Genomic DNA, 18,716 nt, shown 5'->3' on the forward strand with positions numbered 1-18,716 from the left:
ATTTTCATGGCCAAGGGCCAGAACATTTCTCTGCTTAAAATATCAAGGTAAACACCAGTAATTTTATTCATGTGCTTCCCAAATTTCAGTACCAAGGGTAGCTGGGCATCCATCTCCAAACAGAAGGCAATGCACACTTAATGCGACTTAAAAAAGGAGAGTCAGACTACTGAGAACAAGCAACTGTCTTAGCCCCAGATAAACCTGTACCATGGGACTAACAAAACTCTTCAAGGCAGCAATATCCCCTGCTGTGTACCTTTATACAACCTCCAAAAGCAACAGTGAATGATTTAATAAAACAAAAGAACTGTTCTCGAAGGGAGCTCAGAACACAGCAATACCTACTTCCAAAGTATAGGCCAGAGAGAGGGGTGGGTTTTTTTAGTATTTTATTGAATAAGCACATCAGCAGGTAAAAGGTTAAGAAAAATCTACACAGCTTCCTAGAAATAACAGCCTACAAATCCCCCCTTAGTTATCTTTAACCATCTGGTTTTCATATTTCTCAAGCAGCTTAGCCAGGTTTTTCCCCCCCTCTGTGATTTTCCCATTCTGATTATTTTAATAAATAATGGACACCACAGGCGATCCTAGGGAAAAATCCATGTCTCAACACTGCATAGCTGGACAACTATGTTCACTGGATGTCATCATCATCAAAGAGATCTTCAAAATCTAGTCAGAAAAATAAGATAAGGTAAAATTAACCTTAGAAGTCTCAACTGTTACATATACACATACTCAAGTACAGTTCATTATTTGGTTTAAAGACAGAAATTAAAAAGGTGAATTAGGTAAATGAGACTTATTGCACCATCAGTTATTATAATTGTAACACAAGGGTGGGAAGAGACAGAGAAGAAAGACAGGCACACACATATATATGTTCTCTATCACAGACAAATTAAATAGCTTCACTTGTACAATACAAGCATTACGATTAAATCCATAAAAGCAAAATAAAGCTTCAAAAGAGGAGCTTTCATAAACACATTATGCAGCCATCACATTCAGAGTGGATCAATCATGATCCCCTGACTCCAGAACTAAAGAAGTACAGGCTTTATGCATGCAGCAAGTTTCAAATGAGACACTCCTGCAGAATTATGGCTTTAGGTCACAGCATCCAGGCTCTCACTTAGGAGTTGTTTTAAGGCTGACACTCACATTTCTGATTTGCTGTAAAAATCATTTCCTTAAAAAGGATCTCATTGCTGTGAAGGTGCAAATAACATTTGTCTGTCAGAGCTCATCTCGGACTGGTGGCGTGGCTGGCTAGGCACAACTGTTGTACTCATCTTTGGGAAGTACTCCTGAATATGCTGTCGCCAACAAAGAGCTAAGTCCCTTAAAACTATTCAAAGGCATATTAATGCTGAACTGCCTTTTTCATCTGTAGTCTAAGTCTTGAGCAACATGAGAAACCTAACTGATTTCAGAATAGGTTTGTGGGATCAACACCACCACAGCCATCAGATTTTCTAACATGCCTCAAATACACTGTTGAAATGTTTAAACATACTTCTTCAGATGTATTAAGAAAACACCTTAGTAACTCACTGTAAGATGCTGTACATTCTATCGCTACGCAGCCAGATACATCGCTCTTCTCTCTAAAAGCAGCTGTATATGCATATATGCTTATAGTTAACTTACAAATGCAGAAAGCATACAAACCCAAAAGTTTTAGTCTGCTTTGGATACATATGCATGCATAACTTCAGCAATCTGAGAATTTTCTATAAAGTAGTAACACCCAGAGACAAATGTGAAAAAGCTGAGCCCACATTTTAACATGCATTTACACTGTTTAATAGAAACTATTAGATAGAAGGAAGAAGTTCTCCCCTTTGAGGGTGGTGGGGTGCTGGCACAAGGTGCCCAGAGAAGCTGTGGCTGCCCCATCCCTGGCAGTGTTCAAGGCCAGGTTGGAAGGGGTTTAGAGCAACCTGTTCTAGCGGAAGATGTCACTGCCCAGGCAAGGGCTGGAACTGGATGAGCTTTAAGGTCCCTTCCAACCCAAAACAGTCTATCAGTCTATGCAAAGAGAATAAGGCATTGTTCCTTGTAGTAACTAACATGCTAAATCGCCTAAAGCCTGCAGGAGAGGAGAAATACGCATTGTATCACCCCCACCCGCATCATCTACCACTGAAACTGATGACAGCACTCACTAGAAGCGTGGTTACAGAGACCTTCAGCGACTACAAAAGACACAGGATTAGGAGTCACCCGGCGAGGCTTGCTGTGATCACCTTCACTTTCAGCACCCGTTACTAGGCAAGGCCCAAAGCGTTACCAGCCGGGCAAGCTCCCCGGTGCCCTGCTATTCCCCACCCCAGAGCGCGGCGGCGCTTACCGTTAAAGAAGTCGGCGTGCACGGCTTTCTCGTTGGCGGCCAAGTCCATCAGCAGCCCAGTGCTTCCCCCTGCCTGGGAAACAGGCGCTGAAGAGCAGGGCCTCACCCACACCCGCTCCTAACCGGCGGCCCCACCACTTGTCCCCTCGCACGCAGCCCCGGCAGCTCCCCTCCCCTCACCTCATCGAGGTCCACATAAGGACCGGCCCCCTCAGGGAACATCTCGTCCACAGCTGGCTTCATGACAGCCCCTCAACACACTCCCAGCCGCCCTGCCGCTTCCGGCCGCGCACTGCCTACTTCCGCCTTAAACCGGCCGGCGGAGCGCCGCTCTGTGCGGCTGGAGGTCTCGCCTTTCTCCGGTAACCCGGGGGGCGGGCCCCGCCGTTGCCATGGCGAGGAGGGAGGGGGAAGCAAAATGGCGGAGCCTGACGAGGTAGCCAAGCCTGAGGTGAGGAGAGTCATAGAACCACAGGCTGGTTTAGGTTGGAAGGGACCTTGAAGCTCATCCAGCTCCAACCCCTGCCACAGACAGGGACACCTTCCACTAGACCAGGTTGCTCCAAGCCCCTTCCAGCCTGGCCTTGACCACTGCCAGGGATGGGGCAGCCACAGCTTCTCTGGGCACCTTGTGTCAGCGCCTCAGCACCCTCACAGGGAAGAACTCATTCCTTAGAACTAACCTAAATCTCCCCTGTTTTAGTTTGAACCCGTTCCCCCTTGTCCTGTCACTACAGTCCCTAATGAAGAGTCCCTCCCCAGCATCCCTATAGGCCCCCTTCAGATACTGGAAGGCTGCTTTGAGGTCTGTACGCAGCCTTCTCACCTCCGGGCTGAACAGCCCCAATTTCCTCAGCCTATCTTCATACGGGAGGTGGTCCAGTCCCTAATCGTCCTCGTGGCCCTCCTCTGGACTCGCTCCAACAGCTCAATGTCCCTCTTGTGCTGTTGCCACAGAGCTGGACACAGGACTGCAGGGGGGGTGTCCCCAGAGCAGAGTAGAGGAGGAGAATCCCCTCTGTCCTCCTCCTGCTTGTGCTGAAATGGTGTTGAGCTAGCCAGGGGGCTGCTAAAAGGACACCAGTGATGCTGGATTTGCAGCAGGAAGATCAAAACTTATCCCAGGAGAAACTACGTAAATATCTGTCAAAGTTCAGGAGAACTGCCTTGTTTTCAGTAGATAATGACTGAATGAACAAAGTGTGAAGAGCCCCAGAGGAGGAGAACATCCTCAGACCAAGAACATAGATCTTATTAGCAAGAAGTTAGCAGTTAAACTGAATTTTAAGGTATCTTGGAGAGGTCTGCCTTCATTATAATACTAAAAATCACACCCCCTTGGGATAAGAGAGCCTTCCTTATGGAACACATGCAGTAAAATAAGCCCAATACTGTGTCTTTAAACAGAGAATATAAGAGCAATGATTATAGATTACAGAAGCCAACATCAGATGTGCTTGATTTGTGGAAATGCACCACTGAGCAACCTATACACAATAAATAATGTCTCCTTCTAAACAGACTTACAGTGTGTTTTGAGAGTTCTCTTTCAAACAGGCAACACCATTCCACTGCAATGGATGTAGCTGTGAATTACACTGGTGGTCCTTCCAGCCACCAAACTCATTGGACTGGTGTTTAAGTACTATATGCAGCGAGCATTATGGTGTAAAAAACCACCCAAAACCACACAACAGAATCAATGGGTTTATTGATTTCGCTCAAAAGCACAGATTGTGAGAAAGAAAAGGTTAATTTAAAGCATGACATGCAATGAGTGTGTGCTGTGAGTATTAATAAGTGGCTGAGGGATGCTTTTGCTGGCAGCTGTGCATTCACTTAACCATCTTGGCATCACCTTTAGCAAAAAAGCAATTAATGCTCGTGGTTGGGCACATGGTAGCCAAGGTGACTCCCAAAAGGGAACTGGGAAAAGAAGGCTCTGGCCATTTCATCGATCCTGTTGTAGGCTCCTAGGTTCCGGAAATACTCCACGTAGGACCAGAAATCACTGGATGAGAAGGGCCAGTACAGCAAGGCTACAGATTCCTGGTAGGGATCTTAGAGAACAATAAAAAGCACTGCAGATTAGTGTAATACAAAGCATTTTTTGTTGAAAGCTTGGGGGCTGGGAGCCAACATGGTTTGGGATTGTGGGTTCCCTTGGGGCTTGTAGGTTCCTTGTGGGCTCCTCTGGCAGGAGAGAGGAGGGCAGAGCCATTGACCTGCTCTCTGCTCTGGTTGCACCAGGAATGACAGAGTGGGACAAGATGGAGAGTAGGGATAAAGGGGCACCATCAGCATTTGGGGCAATTGAAGACTTGATGAAGCTGCTTGAATTTCTAGAAGGCTGCTGGTTATTTAAAAGCAAGGAGCAATTGCAAATGAAAGCCATTTTTCCTCATTCCATGCCATTTTCTCTGCCCAACATAAAAATATAAGGAATAAGGCACCATCACATACACTGTGCCCCTGCAGGCGCCTGCTCTGCCTGCAAGTTCCTAGAGCCATGGGAAAGGGCCATGCAGTTGCTCCCCTGCCATCCCCGCACAAAGGCAGCTTGGCTGAGTACAGCACAAGCTGGGAGTGCAGGATCCTCCCCAGGCTCCCAGGAACTAGGTCCATGCTGGCCTGACATTGCAGAGTTGTGCCTCTTCTCAGCAGGCCATACGAAATGGGCTAAGGAAACGGAGAGGAAAGGCATTGCCACTGGGAAGACAGGACAGCTGCTGCCTTTATGTCTGTTTCAGGAAATGGGAAACACTCATTGAAACAAGATTTCAAATTCAGCAGGAAAACAAAATCCATTCTGAAAGTGCAGGAGCTAACTGCTCTTCAGCCCAAACACAGAGGCATATGTTAAAAGTAACCACTACCTGAGACCACATAGCTACCAACGTCTCTGTGCAGCAAAGCTAAACCCAGTATTCTGATTTGATTTAAAGCCTATTTGAATAAAAAGGAGGCATTCCACTCACCAGGCTCAGCTTGGGACCAGGGTCTTTAGTGGGAATTAAGGGCCTTCAGCAATCTTATTGTCAGACCTTAATTTTATGGAGTGAAGTTTGCAGCATACAGGCACAGATGGCATATAACAGATCAAATGAACCAGCCAAATACTGTCTGCAGAGGAGAATTCAGTGTTTATACCGGCTGACCTTAGATTCACTTTGCAGTCAGCTGCTTGGCCCAGTGTGAAAGAAAGCCATAATTGTTGGTAATGAGAGCAACAGGATGCTGCCTGTTCAAGGTTTTATTTTTAGATTGACACAAACTCTCCTTCCTGAGAGGTTGCTGCAGAAATATTTGCTGTGCACAGATGTAATAGCACCCTTAAACTTGTGAGAACATAGATGATGCATTCAGAAAGTTCATAGGGAGATATAATAGAGCATACGGCACAATGTTTTGAATTCAAAGTAATCACATTAGCCCTTATTCCATATGTATGTATTTCTACTTTCAATATCTGTTATCATACTCTCTCTGCAAGTTTGTATCTGTGCACTTGGGGTGCTGCTGGCTATCCTGCTAGTAACTGAGAGGAACACCAGCAATAGCAGTACCTGGTTATTACAGATACTTCTATGTAACTCCTTTATCATAAAGAATTCTGTCTAAAAACACCAGAGAGAGGTGAACTGCCATAATTATCAGAAAGCCAGTGGAAACATCATTAGGATGCTGAGGATTTTTGTAATCAAAGGCAAACAGTAATCCAATGGATTAATCACACAAAGTGACACGAACCACAGGGCAGCTGTGCTAAGGGATTTATTCCAACATTTCTTTAATTGGATTTGTGGCAATTTCTAGATCTTAAGCTTTTTGTGGTAGAAGTCAGTATTTCTTGCCAATGAACAGACACATATACAGTACTACTGTTCAGGATAAACAAAAATCTCAGATGTCTAATACATTTATATGTATGGTGCTTTCCAGTTATGTTTTTGTATGACAGAATTAATGAGCTGACCATAACCCATATTTGTTTTAAGACTGCAAGTATATTAGGTCTAATATTAGGCATTAATACTTCAGGTTTTTCATAAGTTTTAAAGACTTTTCTAAGAATTCACTCTTCTTTCTCCACCAGAACTGGATGAAAGCACTCCCACAGCCCACCGAGGTTAGTAAAGTTCCTGCCAAAATTGCTGCTGGGATCAGGTCTGGGAGTTACAAATGACTGTCATAATTGTTAGTGATACAAAGAAAGGAATAACACATTAAGAATTACCATCTCCATTCTGGATTGACCGGGCATCTGTAAATAAAGAGGAGACCATCAGTACCAGCTCCTGCACAGAAGGACTTGCTGTAAATAAAAGCTTTGCTGCATAGCCAGAAGCTCACAAATTCTCCAGTGCACACTCAGGACCCTCTGTATAACCAAACTTGTTTCCTCAACAGCTGAATAATGAGCTCCCCATTTGCAGTCACCCAGTGCTACAAACCAAATACTCTTAACTAACAGCCAGAGCAGTTGAGATTTATACATGAGCTCTATCTGATACTAAACAGAAGATCCTGTATTAGTAACAATATTTGTATTCTTGAAAAAGTTAATGAGAATGAATTCAGCAGTAATCTTACCTGTGAGCATGTTCGTCAGCATACAGAAGAGAAATAAGCCCATAAATGTCATCTTCTCTGCAAGATACTGCTTGTGTTTCTGAAAAATAATCTGAACACTTGAGGATTACTACAAGAGATTAAGAATTATGCAAAGTCTATTATTTCTTCTTTAATTAGAAGAATATGTTCCAAACTAGATCCTAAGTATTAATTAAGGCATATCAAGATCCAATTACATTTCCTTGCTGTTTCTGAACTGCAACGCAGAGTATTAAAAGAACCACAGTCCTGAAGGATGTACTGGTATTTTATTATTAGGTGGCATAAATCCAAAAGGCTTCTCTGAATTTAAATGAAATTAAGTGTCTTTGGAAATATTTTATTTTGTGGTTAATTTAATTTCACTCTAGAAGTTACCTCTCTCTTTCCCCCTTCCTTGTTCTTGCAGTAGTAACTGACTGTAGCTCCAAGTCAGCTACAAACTCCAAAAGGATTTCAATTGCTGTAAAATAGCAGCACTGTTTAAAGGAGGGTGGGGGGAAAGGAGAGAAACGTCACCGAATTGCTACACCAATCTGATGTTGTCTCCTTCAGGTAGAGGGATTTTAACTGCTCGCATTTGCATTATATTTCAGCACTGTCCTGGGAGAGACAGTGGACAGTTTCTGAGAGGAAATCAGAATCAACTTTGGCGATAATACTTTTGTGTTTTGAAGACAGAGGGAGAACATGCAGAAGCAATTTCAGTGATTATTACCTTTGCTGACCTCCTGCTTGTATTTCTTTCTGCCTCTCTATAAAAAATAGATTTTAAGAAATGTTATTTGAACAAATTGCTAAGAGGTTATTGAGTTCCCTCTCCTGCTGAGTCACAAAACCCTCACACACTTGACACTGATTTATGTTTTTTACTTGGGATCCTTAAAACATAGCTCTTCAAGTGTACATAGGCACCAACTGCCCACTGAAGTCAATTGGCTTACATTAAGCGAAGCAGTAGGTCCCCAGTGGCCACAGCCATGCTGGTGGTGCAGGCACTGCAGCCTTCAAAGAGGGTGCATTGAAATGCATTTTAACATTATACTGATTTCCTGAAAGGATTCCTCTCTCAGTGCCAAGTGGGTGCTTTGGGTTCTGATCTGTGCAGGTTGCTGAATGGATCCAGCACTCTGAGAGGCCTGGAGGGGAGACACTGGAGAATATTCAATTGCTGTGTACATCTTGATTCTCTTTCTTTTAGCACAAACCTCCTGATCACAGCAGGTCTGGTCAGGGACTAAGGTACAGCACAAGGTGCTCTGCAACTCATGGGGACATGACAGATTTCCATGCTCCTAGAAGATGTGGCCTTCAGCTCCTGTTGCCAAACCTGGCACCTGTTTCCAGACGGCTCCTCTCTGGAAATGAAATGCCAGCTCAACAGCTCACTGCTCACATTCACACTGCCATGATCTGATCATATGGTTGCTGATCTATCTGCTGTCTCTCAGCTGGGAGTCTTCAGTTGCCTTTACAGTCTACAAAATCATTCATCCATCTCAATTCTAGACACTTTCATTTCCCAACTGTGTCCTTACACTGGTGCCTGTGCTATACCACATCCACCAGTCTGCCACAGGAGTATCACCGAGGGAAGGTCTGCATAGTCTTGCAAAGTCCTGGAGCAGAGAGACGCAGGTGAGTGGCCTTGCAGGAGACCCCAGCTTTGCTGGAGTTTATTCCTATCTACATGCTGAGTTAGATAGCCCTGCCAAGAATTAATTAAAGATGTTCTGAGCAAGGGATGAAAAGAGTGCTTTGTAGCACACCAAGCTGTGCCAACTCCTGTGGAGGCTGAAAAGAAAAATATTATGAGAGCAGAGCCTGTTCAATCTTTGTTCAAATCCAGGTTGGACAGGGCTTGGAGCAACCTGCTCTAATGGAAGGTGTCCCTGCCCATGGCAGGGGATTAGAACTGGATGAGCTTTAAGGTCTCTTCCAACCCAAACTATTCTATGATTCTATGAAAGTTTTTAATCCTCCTGCTTAATGTTTCCTAGGCCTGTACGAGGGGTCCATAGATCAGCCGCCTCTGCCCCACTCATCTGAGTTACAGCACCTGCTGGTGGGAGAAGGCACTTTCATTGCTTGGTGGAGCTCTGTGATGCAGCCATGTACTCAGGTCCATCTTCCAGCACTTCCTGCAAAGCCAAACAGTACTTCCCCTTTCACTGCCTAATCTGTATATCCTGTTCAAATAAACTATGGGAAGCACTGCCATATGCTAACACACACACAAGTTATTAGCTGTAACTGAATAACTAGCAGAAAGATACTTCTCTGCACATCCATCAGTAGCTTTTGGTTTTGACAGTAGGTAAGGGAAGTACAGTTCCAAGTGGGAGGTGAGGTAACACATTTTGGATCATGGTGAAGAAGAATAGTAATGTTCTTGACAGAGCCACATCCTGCATCTCTTCCCTCTAGGAATTAACAGTGCTTGTAGGAGGATGATAGTCACAGAAGTTATCAGATTCAGGGACGCTCAGGTCACAGCATGTTCTGCTGCAACACTGGATGATTTTAGGAGGATTCCTATAACTATAAACATACACCTTTACCTCCTTTAAGGTTTCTTATTCTGTCTTTTGAAGCTTGGAGTTACCAACTTCCAGATCTAGGAGGATCACAGATCTGCCATTGTGTGACTGTCTTTTAACTACTACAGGCTTATCATGTAACTCATATCAAAGTCTTCTCTTTGACAGTGCACAGATTGGGTGGAAATATATTCTCATGGTTCCCATGCTAAAGGAGGTCTAGGAAATTACAGAAAAAGGGTGAGAACTAGCACTTGAAACAGTTTCATCAGGAGATACAGCCAAGAGATACAGTTGTTTTAAATGCTAATTTTAATCCTCTTTCTATCAAGGCTTCTGTTGTTGTACATGACTACTTCCTACCTAGGTCTGTCTGTTTTAAACACAGTATTGGACTAGAAGAGAACTGGTGAGTTCTCATCAGTTGCTCGACAAACTGCATGGTGGGTTCAGTGTGCCAAACAGAACACTGCATCTTCTGGTGCCAACCAGAAAGCACACTATGCACTAACTTGGCAGCGTTTGCATTATGTTGCAAGCATGCTCATGTCATCTCCTCCTTTCTTTTTGCTCTAGGACCCTTTTCCTTTTTTCAGAGGGCAATTGAAGTAACAGCAGTGGATGCCCAGCACAAGCGCTGGTATGGATCAGTTAGCAGAGCTCTCCACTAGTAATTGCTGCCCTGTAGGCTTCTTCACTACTGAGCAGTAATTGGAGATGCCATGGTGCCCACAAATGCAAATCTGGCACAGCAGCAACCACATTTCAGTAGTTACTATAGCAGTTAGCAGGGCAGCTGTGAAAGAGTTCAGTGTTAATTTCTACTCATTTTGGAAAGAAACTCAATGTTTTTAGTCTCAGAGTTTGAGACACTTATTTTTTCTGGCAGCAAGTTCTTCAAGAACCTCATTCTAAAGTTTGTATGAACTTTTTAGATAAGCCCATTGACTCATAAAACCTTTGCTACATTATAGAAGGGGTTGATGGTAAAGAGCTTATCCCACCCACCTGTCTCAGGAGGATCCAATGAATACACACTTTTAGTAGATGGCTTTTCAAGCCAGAAAATCCTACATTCATCAGTCAGAGACAGAAATCAATTGGAGCATAGAGGACAGTCCCTTAGGAATAGGGGAATGCAGTTCGGGCAGTGCAGTTGTTTATGTGACTTGCTCCCTGATGGGGAGCAGCCCTGGAGCTGCCAGCCCCACAGGCCTGCCTTCAGGTGGGCCCATTGCTAATGGGCTGCTTTGCACAGAGCCAGACCCTGTGGAGCAATTCAGCTCTCCTTGTTGATTAACTAGAAACAAAGATAAGGGGATATGAAAAAGCAACTTTACGGGTGCCTTTGTTTTCTCAATAGTGACATTAGACTGGTATTACACACGAAAAAAAAAGAATCCTATAATCCTCCAGGCACTGAGAAAACCCCTGAACACTGTTTCAAAGAAACTGAATATTTCCTATTTAATCGACAGGCAAAAGCACACACATGCAGAGCTCTGTAAGAACTTACTAAAAAGCTAAATGGCACTTATGGCTGCATCTGAAGTGATCTGCCCTTGGGTTGAGTAGTCCAAGTGTCCCCTGTAGGGCTGCAACACCTCTGCACATCAGAGAAAAAAATCCATCAGTGACATAGATAGACCATCCCTGGGAAACACAAATATTTGATTATTTCCTCCAGCAATTGAGCCCAAATAATACAGATCAAAAGGAGATTCCTGTGACCAGAGTATCCTGTGCTCAGACAGGTGTGAATTGCCCTAGATCTTTCAGACATTCGCAGCTTCATTTTTCTTTCCTTTGAGCTCTGCTTCTCTTTTTTGTGAATACAAAAGCTCTAAAAATCTTCTGGTGATGCTAGGTTAGGCAGGATAGTAAAGCCAAGGGCAGGGATGAGGACCTCACAGTATCAAGCAGCTGAATAACAAAATGGCCAATAAAAGTAAATATCAAGTGAGGTACCTGGGTAAATATCCCCAACTCTTAAGGTCCATGATATCTGACAATTTCCACTCAGAAACTAGATTTGGAGCTACAATAGATAGTTCTTGTAAAACACTGTTCAGTGCTCAATCACAGACAAAAAGGAAAATTCAATAGTATGAGAGGAAAAAGCCCACAAGGCATCATTATGCCATCGTGCTACAGTTGCTCCCCTTTTGAGTACAGCATGCATTTTTTGTTTCATCATCACAGAAGGACAGGATAGAACAAGTAAAGATACAAAGAGGGTTTAGAGGGGCTCTTAGTCAATGAGCAGCTAAAGCAGGCTAGGATTCTTCCAGCCAGTAAAGGGATGAGCACTAGCTTGTTCAAAACAAAGGGTTGTGGGGTTTGGTACAGTTAAGCTGTGGCATGTCTTGTCATAATTTATTATTAACTACACAGCGTCCTGGCTGAGGGTGTCTGAGCCTGGCCTGGGAGCAGAGCATGACCAAGAGCACCACACTTTGCTCTGTGTCTTATTCTCCTCAGCCATCCCCGGCTGCTGGGCCAGGTGAGCTCCCAGGCTGACCCTGTGGTTCTTACAGTTTGTTTTACTGAAATATTGCACATTCCCAGTTCTTGTGAAAAGATGTTTTTCATGCCAGCTGCTGGCTTGATCATCCTGATTACAGTAGCCCCTGGAAGCAATTGAAGAGAGACACAGCAGATGTGTATGGATAGTTACAAAACAATTAACTGCAGTGCAGTTAAAGGTAGCCAAGTTAAAATGAACCACTAACACATATTGGAGCTAACTGCCAAGGTGAAGGACAGTTACAAGCCATAGAGTTAAGGAGTAGCCCTGCACTTAATAAATCAGACTTGAGAGCAAACAAGAAAGTATCTGTCCACGTTTATTTCAACTTCCTTGTAACCTTTCTCCAGATAGAGGTCAATTTGTAGATGCAAATGAGTTTCCAGGTGTTCACAGATAGCAGGCAGTGCTGTACACAGCAGCAGGTAGTGAAACCAAAGCAAGGGAGCAGTTTCACCAGCACAAAGACTAGCGTATCTAGGCTGCCTAGGTGGGGTAGAATTTGCTAATGGTTTCAAACTATTCCTGCAATAGGCAAAATGGAATATTAGATGCAACAAGCTCACTTGGTTGCCTACATCTTATTTCCTCAGGAGACAACAGACTTTCCCAGCCTTAGCACCACAGAAGGTGCATTGCAGTAAGGAGTGTTTGTTTCCAAGCAGTTCTGCTGCAGGGACAATGGCAGGCATCAGCACCCAGATAGTGGTAGCAGAGCCTCCAGGACTTCTTCTTTCCTGAATCCACATTAGGCCTGTATTTGTTTCCAAGGCACCTTTTTCAACAAATTGATGTGTTCTTTGCTTTAGCTGTGCTCAGCTTATTCAGCACAGCCATAGATGACTGTGAGCTCAACAGGGAAACTGACACACTCATCACTAAGCCCTTTCACAGCTCTCAAGAGAGGGTATGTTTTTCCCATTGCCATTATGGTTAGATGCATCATATCAATAATCTCCACCATTTTGAAATATACTCACAATAAATTGCTTTTCAGATTGAGTGAATGCCGCAGCTACACTTAATATCTTCAGCCATCAGCAGCTGTTTATTGCTCTCATTTCTCTTTAAATATAGATACAGTAAATATTTTGTTACTAAACGATGTTAAGATTTTAGTAGGACAAAAAGGAGCTTCTTTACACCCAGAGTCTTGTCTTCCCTTTGATTCATGCTCCAGGGTTCTTCAATATCACCAGAGTTATACCTGCCCACAAACAGCTTTGCCCTATGGACAATAAAAATTGATTAAATAAGAATAAGAGATGGGGCTTGATTACAAAAAATCCATCAAGAAAAGCTGAGCAAGTTGCTGGTATATTTGGTACCAGCAATCAATGAGACTGTATTAGGGGCTGTATCATTGAAGCAGGCTGCCAGACACCTATGAAGGAAGCAAGCACTGCACAGTGCCCTGGCTACCCGGAAGAAAGGCATTAGGCCATGGAGACCATCCAGCTATCAAGAGATGGTTTCAGCTGCAAAGGGGGATGTGTACATTTAAAAGAGACTTCTACCAAGGAGGCAGGTTCTATCAAGTTCAATCTATTGATCTGGATGACATGACTGAAAAGTGCAGCCACCCTGTGTGCTCTCTGCATGAGATGCTGCTCAGTACAACAAGCACCCACGTCTTACCTCCCCTCAACCTTTAGCATTTGGCAAAGCAAGATTTTTTAAGGTTTGAGAAGTGCATTAATGCACTGGGGAGGAGCTGCCTGCCAGCATAGGAAGAGCTGCACCAGGAAGGATAGTGCCCCTCGTGCTGCTCCAGACAAGGCTCAGAGATTTGTGTTCTTCTTGGTCCTGCAAGAGGGGGAACAAAGTCTTCAGTAAAGGCTGCAAGTAGGATCAGGAGGTTACCACTGCTTTGAACAGTCACCCTGCCTGGACACTAGGAGGAAAAACCTCAAGACCTGCAAGAGTCCCAGCTTGGCTCAGCTGCATGTAACTTTGTCTCTCTCGGGTACCACAAATACCATGATGCCATAGGAAATCTATGCTCTAAACTGCAAATGCCATTACAGCTGGAGACTTGTACTCTGCTGGGCATTGAGGAATAAACCTGAAGGACACAGAGGAAGACTCACAAATGTGACCACAGAGCTGTGGCCATCATTTCTTTTTGCAAACACGTAACTCACCATAGCCCATCTATGCCAGCCCCACGGAAAGGATAACACGTGGCTCTGTATCCTTAGCTGAGGAGCAGAGAGGATTTGTGAACACTCTTGTCTCCTGCATCCTATGTTCCCTCAAAGTTAGCAAAGCAGCCAAGGAGTTTCACATGCCTGTCAGGAAAGAATGATTTTGTTTATCGATCGTACAAAGGTTTGCTGTTTTAAAGACTGAAAGGATGAGGGCTATCAGTCACCACCCCAAAGTGAGACAGCAGTTACCTTCTGTCCCACTTTTTCCAGGTAACTGTCATTAGTGCTAATATTGTGGTTGGAGCAGGAAGAACAAATCCTGCACAGCTCTAGAAGCTTATAAGTTATAGCAACACAAGTAGCTAGTGCCTTATACATTGGAGGTAGAGCTTAGCCTTATAACTTCCCTATTTTAAGGCATTATTTACTCTGACCAGGCATCGAGCCTTCTAGGTTAGCAACCATACCAAGCTGTACAACCTACTTGGCAGGGAGGAGTTCTCAGAGGTTTTAAGTTCTGGTTTGGAGTGATGTGCTAAACTCCAGTGAGGTTGAACAAAACTGAGCCTAGTACAAAAAGTGAGTGAATTGCATGAATTATTCTTTAAAACAGCTTTGTTGGCCTCAGCACTCTGAAATTGTTGAACACTTTCCATTGTGAACACATGGAAAGCCATTCTTGTCCACAGCATTTACTGCTATATAGTTCATGTGATGATCATACCCTGCAGCCCATGTTTGAGCCACTACTTTGCAGTCTGTAACTGAACGTGACTGACAGTCCAGACTATTACATGACTCAGTATTCAGTGTAATGCCACTTTTTGCCAGTACTGACTGAAGTTAAGCCACATGCATCTGCAAAGCAGCTTTAGCAGAGCCCTGGCACAGACGTTAATGCGGATTCTGTCTCTCTGCAAAACTGAAACGAAGTAGGAAGCGCTGCAGTCGCTAGGGCTGTTTTCTGCCAAAGTCCAGCCCAGTTTGGGGCTCCGGCTCCCTCTGCTGTCCACAGCCCGGGGATACCTGCTTTGGATTTGCTCACTCTGGCAGGTGCTCCTCTTGGATTTGGCATTTTGGTAGTCACTCGTTTCATTTTTTTCCCGACTCTACTCAAATTAAGCTACATCCGGAAATCAACAGAGAGCAGGACCAGGATCATAGAACCACAGAATCGTTTGGAAGGGATGTTAAAGCTCATCCAGTTCCAATCTCCTGCCACAAGGTTGCTCCAAGCCCCGTCCAAGCTGGCCTTGAGCACTGCCAGGGATGGGGCAGCCACAGCTTCTCTGGGCACCCTGTGCCAGTGCCTCAGCACCCTCACAGGGAAGAATTTCTTCCCAATGTCTAATCACAGTCTCTCCTCTGTCACTTTAAAGCCATTCCCCCTTGTCCTGTCCCTGCAGGCCCTTGTCCAAAGTCCCTCTCCAGGTTTCTTGTAGCCCATTTAGGCACTGGAGCTGCTCTAAGGTCTTCCCTTAAGGAACCTTCTCTTCTGGAGGCTGAACCAGCCCAGCTCTCTCAGCCTAGCTCCAGAGCAGAGCTACTTCTCCAGCCCTCAGAGCATCTCTGTGGCCTCCTTCCATCAGCTTCGCATCCCTCCTGTATTGTTGCCCCCAGAGCTGGTCACAGGACTGGGGGGGGGGGGTGTCTCTCCAGAGTAGAGGGGTAGTCACAACAGTGAAAATCTGGTCTCAGAAGGGGGATATGTTACCTCAAGAGACTTTGTTTTATAGCACTGACATTGTTTGCTCAGGGGAGTCCTGGAACATTCTTGGGCGGTGTGTGAATATTGGGTCAAGGCTCCATTTAAAACTGCAATTAAGTGATAAAGGCCAGTTGCTCTTTCTAGTCTATCCAGCACAGCTCAGTGTCACCATCACCATTAAGATGCACAGTCATACTGTCAAGGATGGGCTGCACTACAGGTCCAAAGGTGAATTCAGGCTGTTCCTAAACTTGTTTCTCAGAAGGTATTTAACAAGTACTTCAGCAAATGCTTTTGTTATTGAAGGAGATACCACAGTTTCTTCTAACCCAGAAAGAAATCAAGAGCACTTTACATCATCTGTGCAGACACCATTCACTTTTATGGCATCAAAGGGGAAAAGAAGCCACTATCAGTTTCCCAGACCTCTTACTCCCCAATAGTTGTGCTCCTCTGGCTATTATAGGAAGGCACTACTGAGCAGTAACTCACCCAGCCTGCTGTGAATGAGAGCCCCAAATACACAGGCAAGATCCATAGCACAGGAACAGTTGTGGCTCTAACTGATCTGAAAACCAGCACTCCTATAACAGAGCTTAGAATAGGGCTTGTAGCCCTGGGCTGATCTTAAATAGGCTCCTGGGTCCATGGGCAGGGAGGGTTGTGTGCTTTGGCCCCTGACAACATGTCTGTCTGTCACAGGGAAGAGAAACAAAAGAGCAAGTGGGGGTACATCAAATCTATGGAGGCTCACACAGTTGCATTTTAAGGTTTACATGCAGCTCTGTATGCAAACATTTGCTTCTTTGATACAGCACTATCTCTTTTCTGAAGACTTCAAGATGCGCTAGAGATGAGGGCTCAGCCTATGAGGTGCTGCCTCCTTTGACCTTGCTGCAGCACAGCACTTAAGCACATGTTTAACTTTGAACCTAGGGGCTTGCTGAAACTGGTGAGAGACGTACGTCAAGTGCTTTGCTGGACTGGGGCCAGAGAGCATGGTGTGTTGTGAGGATGGGCTGTAATTAACTCAGGCTCACAATGCCCCTTTGAGGTACACATTGCTGTGAGAGCTGCTCCAAACATGAAAATGCCATCCCACGGGAAATTCTGTTAGTTCAATATTTTTTTGCAAAGGGGAAAGTGAACGCATGAATGTGGGCTTTAAATCAGATAAAGCTATGAAATAGAAATGATTTAAATGTGCTCCACTTCCTTCCTGTTCCATATCACCTTCTCTTTGTCCTTGACAAAAGATTAAGAAGAAATAATGGTGGGTTTTAGCTGGGTGTATGTAAAACCTGTGACCATCCTTAACTGTTCTGAAGCTGTAAGAGTAAACTAAAATTTCATCAATATAACTTCCCTTCCAGGCCCTATGTTTGTATCACAGCGTACTTAGAGGATGCTTTATGGAAAATAAAGAGGAAAAAAGACATCCTTGCCAAGAGCATGTGAGACCTTCCTGAAAGCACATGAGTGTGTAAAGCAGATAGCAAGGGGGAAGTGCCCACACTTACAGATGCAGAGGTAAGGCAGCTGACAGGACTGGGAGAGAATGCAACCAGCATGGCTGGGAATCAGAGTCTTCCCATTGCAGTGTGTCCATAAATCCTCATTTCTTCTGGAAACAGCACCACAACCCAGGCAGAAGTTGTGTGGGATACTTAGTTCTAGGTAACAGGGCAGGCAGCAGCTATTTCTGATAGCACTGCAGAGAAAGTAAGTTAAACACAATTTTCACTTGGCTTATTGACCAGGGATGGAATAAGTTAGATGTTTTAATTAAGTACATGCCTTAATGTCTACTGAATCGTGGCTTCTTCCAGGATTTAAGCCAGAAATGACTGAAATCTTTAGATTTCCACTGTCTTTCCCCTGTGTGACATCAGGTAACTTACCTGGATGATTGGTTTTAAGCCTTCCAACAACCCCATTCATTTCAGTTGGATATCTCCTATGTGCCAGCTCTTTGCAGTCAGCTATGCCAAGTTTCAGCTAGGGAGGCTGGTAAAGATGGCACTAAGAGAAAAATATAATTCAAATGAGACCTGGGAGAGCCAGCCTCTATTTAGAGCTGTGCCATGGCATTTCTGGGTAACAGGTCATTCATGCTACTGTTTTGGGTATTAGATCTGCATCAGTGTAAGTGACGCAAGGTGATGTGCACAGAAGAGCCAGGAATTACTGTTAATAATGTGAGGCAAGGACAGAGGCAGCAGGAGCCAAGGGTGGATAGGATGACTCTAGTCCTCATCCTGATGTGGAGGTGTGGTAGATCCCGCAGTCTGTGCTAGTCTGCAGCAACCACACAGGATTATTTTTAATGTATTTTTGTGTTGCTCTAGGTCAAGGGTTGATGAGAGGAGTTTCTCTAAAGTTCTGCAAGGGCAAGGGAAAGTAACCATGAACGTGATAAAAGGCCAGAGAAGGACTAAGTGCCCTGCTGGCTTCAAACATAAACGTGTCCTTATAAAAATAGGGCCATTTCCTTGTAACTAGAGTGTGCAGGAAGTTTGTTTTTCTAAGCAGAAAATAGAACCTGTTCTTAATGAGGAACACTTGTCCACGGTCAAAGATCTTGTCAACAATGGTTATTCTTTTGAGCTGCTCCATGCCTGTGACATCCCAAAAGAATTATCTTCTAAGAACTATGATCAAAAAGTCTATAAACCCTGAACATGGAATTTACTGGACAAGATTCTAAGAGCAGGAAATTGGAAAAACAAAAGCACAGTTAAAAAGGAAACCTACCATAAACGCTGCTGAGCCATAGGCAGGGAGAAGTGGTGTATTGATGCTGACATCAATTACT

The 18,716-nt window shown here is 44.3% G+C and overlaps 2 protein-coding genes across 4 annotated transcripts; both read right to left on the bottom strand.

Moving 5' to 3' along the window:
* Positions 1-375: 375 nt before the first annotated feature.
* Positions 376-2,608, bottom strand: COPS9 (COP9 signalosome subunit 9). The gene is made up of 3 exons (XM_057426549.1): positions 2,543-2,608; positions 2,363-2,435; positions 376-678 (listed from the first exon to the last, which is right to left on the bottom strand). The coding sequence occupies exons 1-3, from the start codon at positions 2,603-2,605 to the stop codon at positions 641-643; spliced, it is 174 nt and encodes a 57-aa protein (XP_057282532.1). The 5' UTR covers positions 2,606-2,608; the 3' UTR covers positions 376-640.
* Positions 2,609-4,054: 1,446 nt separating this feature from the next.
* OTOS (otospiralin) lies at positions 4,055-7,447 on the bottom strand. Of its 3 annotated transcripts, none has more exons than XM_057426557.1 (4): positions 7,355-7,447; positions 6,956-7,064; positions 6,600-6,626; positions 4,055-4,422 (listed from the first exon to the last, which is right to left on the bottom strand). In XM_057426557.1, exons 2-4 carry the CDS (start codon positions 7,005-7,007, stop codon positions 4,238-4,240), a joined length of 264 nt encoding a protein of 87 aa, XP_057282540.1. In that variant the 5' UTR covers positions 7,008-7,064; positions 7,355-7,447; the 3' UTR covers positions 4,055-4,237. The 3 variants fall into 3 exon arrangements, with proteins under 3 accessions (XP_057282540.1, XP_057282541.1, XP_057282542.1); XM_057426558.1 differs by having other exon boundaries at positions 6,956-7,046; positions 7,355-7,441; XM_057426559.1 differs by having other exon boundaries at positions 6,956-7,034; positions 7,355-7,423.
* Between the last annotated feature and the right edge of the window lie 11,269 nt (positions 7,448-18,716).

The sequence above is a fragment of the Pezoporus wallicus genome, unplaced genomic scaffold (assembly GCF_028554395.1).
Source record: "Pezoporus wallicus isolate ANWC-B61680 ecotype Strahan unplaced genomic scaffold, APGP_CSIRO_Pwel_v1 contig_7680, whole genome shotgun sequence".
Classification (NCBI taxonomy): domain Eukaryota; kingdom Metazoa; phylum Chordata; class Aves; order Psittaciformes; family Psittacidae; genus Pezoporus; species Pezoporus wallicus.

Bases quoted from the DNA above. Each gene is read 5' to 3' on its own strand.
- COPS9 (XM_057426549.1), bottom strand. From the start codon at position 2,605: ATGAAGCCAGCTGTGGACGAGATGTTCCCTGAGGGGGCCGGTCCTTAT. The intron at 2,436-2,542 runs GTGAGGGGAGGG...CCTGTTTCCCAG, and splicing joins CTTATGTGGACCTCGATGAG to GCAGGGGGAAGCACTGGGCT. The intron at 679-2,362 runs GTAAGCGCCGCC...TTTTCTGACTAG, and splicing joins GCACGCCGACTTCTTTAACG to ATTTTGAAGATCTCTTTGAT.
- OTOS (XM_057426557.1), bottom strand. From the start codon at position 7,007: ATGACATTTATGGGCTTATTTCTCTTCTGTATGCTGACGAACATGCTC. The intron at 6,627-6,955 runs GTAAGATTACTG...CTTTATTTACAG, and splicing joins GCTGACGAACATGCTCACAG to ATGCCCGGTCAATCCAGAAT. The intron at 4,423-6,599 runs GTAATTCTTAAT...TTGTTCTCTAAG, and splicing joins GTCAATCCAGAATGGAGATG to ATCCCTACCAGGAATCTGTA.